At 39.6% G+C, this 3,812-nt stretch overlaps 1 protein-coding gene across 1 annotated transcript; it reads left to right on the top strand.

The window, feature by feature from the left end:
- The first annotated feature begins 789 nt into the window (after positions 1-789).
- LOC114386487 (receptor-like protein 51) lies at positions 790-2,626 on the top strand. Its single transcript, XM_028346504.1, has one exon. The coding sequence runs from the start codon at positions 886-888 to the stop codon at positions 2,164-2,166; it is 1,281 nt and encodes a 426-aa protein (XP_028202305.1). The 5' UTR covers positions 790-885; the 3' UTR covers positions 2,167-2,626.
- Positions 2,627-3,812: the final 1,186 nt, after the last annotated feature.

Here is a 3,812-nt window from a genome sequence, read left to right as displayed (position 1 = left end):
CCAAACATAAATGTAGAAATCTTAACTTCCACATTTTTTTATAGATAGAATTGATGCCCTTTTTTTTAAAAAACAAGAATCTAAACATGCAACTAGTTGCAACTGTACAAGTTTTTGTGTTCTATCCATTCCTTTAAAACTTTCTTTACACGTATGATTTTTTAAAGAGCACATAAAATATAGTCAAACTGCTTCTACACCAAATATATTTCAATTCACTTCACTCATTCTAATTTTCCTTAAGGGACAAAAAATACAATCCAATGTATGAAATCATATTTGTTGAGAACCCCTTAAATAGATTTTCATATCTTAAAATTAGTCTCGAATATCTAACAGGAAATATCCTTTGTTAAAAATAAAAAATAAAAAAGTCAAATGATATTTTTCAAGTCTTTTATGAAGGCCACTTATTACTGGGATGCATGATAAGTGTTTGAGGCCCATTCCCGTCCCTAGCAATTGTCTTTTGAACCTATCAGCCATTACGCAATGATGTGTGCATGTTAGTAAGTGTTTATACGAATTAATTTGTTCCACATTTAAGAAAAACAACATTAAAAAATAAAAAAGAAACAACTTATCACGCTAGATAATCAACAAAATAAAAACAAGAGAAGAGAAAACTGTCCTAAGGTGACCATCGCATTGTTTAATATTTAATTTTTGTGGAGTTATTTAAAAATGGGACAGAGCGTATTATTTTAGGCATCTTGACCGTTGTTCCTTAAAAACACTGAAATGACAGGTGCAATTATGTAATGGAAATATGACCTCAGACGGAACAAAACCAATATTTAAGCAAAAGAAAAGACATTGGCAAGCCAAAGTATGCACTGTAAGAAGCAGAGCCAAGGTTGTATGTGAAAGACTCTGATGTGAGGCATGAGAATGAGATCATTAGCATTTGTTGTGATTCTGCTCCTTCTTTCACCCACCATTGTCAAATCTCTCTCCCTCCCTCATACTCCATCTCCATCTCCATCTCCATCTCCATCTCCTCCTTCCACATCATCCTCATCCACTTTGGACCCAAAACAAGCAACAGCCCTTGAATCCCTCAACTTCCCCACCTCAAAGGACCCCTGCGCCAAGCCCTCCTTCCACAATGCCACCCTCTGCGACGCCGCCAAGCCCTTCCGCCACCTCATCTCCCTCCGCCTCGCCAACTGCTCCTCCTACCTCTCCCTCTCCTTCACTGCCCTCAAGTCCCTCTCCACCCTCCGCTCCCTCTCCCTCCTCAACTGCCCCGTCACCCCCATCCGCCTCCCCGCCGACCTCGCCCTCTCCCTCACCTCCTTCACCTGCGTCAACAGCCTCCGCAAACTCTCCGGCGTCTGGCTCTCCAACCTCCAGAACCTCACCGACCTCACCGTCTCCGACGTCAACGTCAAAGCCTCCGGCCCCTTCGTCATCCTCGCCCGCATGACCAAGCTCCAAACCCTCACCATCTCCAACGCCAATCTCACCGGATCCCTCCCCGGCCACCTCCACTCCAACCTCACACACATCGATTTCTCCAATAACCGCCTCAAAGGCAACATTCCTCCTTCCATAACTATGCTCGACAGCCTCCAGTTTTTGAATCTCTCCTCTAACTCCCTCGCCGGAGAAATACCTGCTTCCATCGGTGACCTAATTTCACTCAAAAACCTCTCCCTCTCCTCCAACTCCTTCTCCGGTTCCATTCCTGATTCCGTATCTGCTTTACCGAGTTTGATTCACATGGATCTGAGCTCTAACCAGCTCAACGGCACCATACCCAAGTTCATTTCACAGATGAAGTCTCTTAAGCACCTGAATCTCGCCAACAACAACCTCCACGGGGTTGTGCCTTTTAACCTCTCTTTCATTAAGCGATTAGAAGTGTTCAAGGTTGGTGGCAACAGTAATCTTTGCTATAACCATTCCATGGTGTCTTCCAAGTTGAAGCTTGGGATCTCGCCCTGTGATAAGTTCGGAATGCCGGTCACTCCGCCGTCGAAGGATTCTTCTGCCGATGATAGCAGCGACGATGATTACGATGAGGGTGATGAGGAAGGGAGTAGGCACAAGAAGGAGCATCATCATGGACCTAACAAGTTTGTTCTTGGTGTCGCCATTGCGCTCTCTTCTATTGTCTTTCTCATTGTTTTCTTGATCCTCTGCTCCAAATGTTGTCGTTAATTAGAGGAAATTTTTGATTTTTGGTTTTGGGTTTTTACAGATTTTTAGATTAGGAATATTCATAAATTCAGTTGAGTGCAACTTGTTTGATATATTTATTTATCATTATTAATTAATTAATTAATTATTATACAGTAGTGGTTACATTACTACAGGGTAGGTTCAAGGAAAGGAAACATAATGAAAATGTAACTGCCGAAAAAAAAGGAAATTGTTATTTACATTTTGGTGGGGATGTATGGAAAAATGAGGAAGGAGAGACATTAATCAATAGCATGTGCAGTGCAATGAGTTTATCATGGGATGCTAGATGCTAGGTTTTTATTTTGACACCGTTTTATTCGTTGTTTGGAGTAAAAGGTGGAGGTGGTGCATGTGAATGTGGTATCTTCAAGTTTTATGTTACTTGTGCTATAAGCGTTTGTTGTTCATAACGTGCTCTCTCTGCTGACTTTCATAATTGCCCTTTTCATTTTTTTCTTGCACTGTTGCATTAATGTCTGCCTTTTTACTTAGTTAGCTGGGAAAATTTTGTGTTTATATGCTTTCTAGCTAGATTCTTAACTCATACATATAGGATTCACCGTTGAAGTTGGGGGCCAAAATTTTGTGAACATTTAGCTAAATAGCTGGATGGTATGACACTTATTTCAGGTTATTGCGCATGAGGCTGAAATAGTGATGCTCTATTATTTGTGGGCACAACTTGAGAAAATTTTGTTTAGCCTGACTAGGACTCTAGGAGAGAAGGACAGGAGCTCAAGTAGATAATGGTTGGTGATATGATTTGCAAACTGGAAAATAATATTGTATGATTGTTGATATCTCTGGCTATGGTCCAATATTTTTGGTCTGTGTTAAGCTTACTGTTAAATGGTTGGATGTGAGCTGTCTGTCCTACTTGATTTCCACACAAATTCCTTTTCCAAGTTAGGTTGGATACTAAATAGTGTACTAAAACGACTGCTAATCCATTATTCATCATATGCCAGCTTAGTATATTTTTTCAACATAGGCTGTGTGATGTGATCCTTTATCCATTATCCATTACCTTTCTAATTCTCTAAGTGTCATAAGTGATTATTTTTTATGCTGTTTTGATAGTTATAATCTTCAACAGAACTGTTGTGTGAGCTTCACGAGTTGAAAAGTAATTAAAGTCAGAAACTTGTGACTGACCTGCTGCATTTAGTTGTAACTTGTAAATATATTTGTTTGGTGAAGCTTGCTTTATAAATTGTTTTATTCGATATGTTGGTACCTCTGATTTACTTTTATAATTACTTTTTCCGGAAACAATATTCTTGTGTGATGAAAGGTGGTTGTCAATATCCAACAGCATTATAAATTCTGGCCTACCTTACTATGCACAAGAGAAAAACACATGTTCTGGCTATTGCCCCATCCTTTTTACCAAAGAGCTTTGTAGTTTCTAAAAATTGTGGGTTACATCATTTTGAAAATCAGGAGGATGCCAGTCTAAATAGAATTGCTAGCTGGTTATAATGGCATAATGACATGTTAGCTTACTTGCACTAGACTTGAACATGGATATTACCAAGCTTTTCTCTCATTTATGTTGCGAGCATATCATGTGGTTTAAGTGAGATATGTTCCATGATGTATGATGAAACTTGTCGTCATAA

The sequence above is a fragment of the Glycine soja genome, chromosome 15 (genome assembly GCF_004193775.1).
Source record: "Glycine soja cultivar W05 chromosome 15, ASM419377v2, whole genome shotgun sequence".
Lineage (NCBI taxonomy): Eukaryota > Viridiplantae > Streptophyta > Magnoliopsida > Fabales > Fabaceae > Glycine > Glycine soja.
This window is presented reverse-complemented; position numbering and strand designations above follow the sequence as displayed.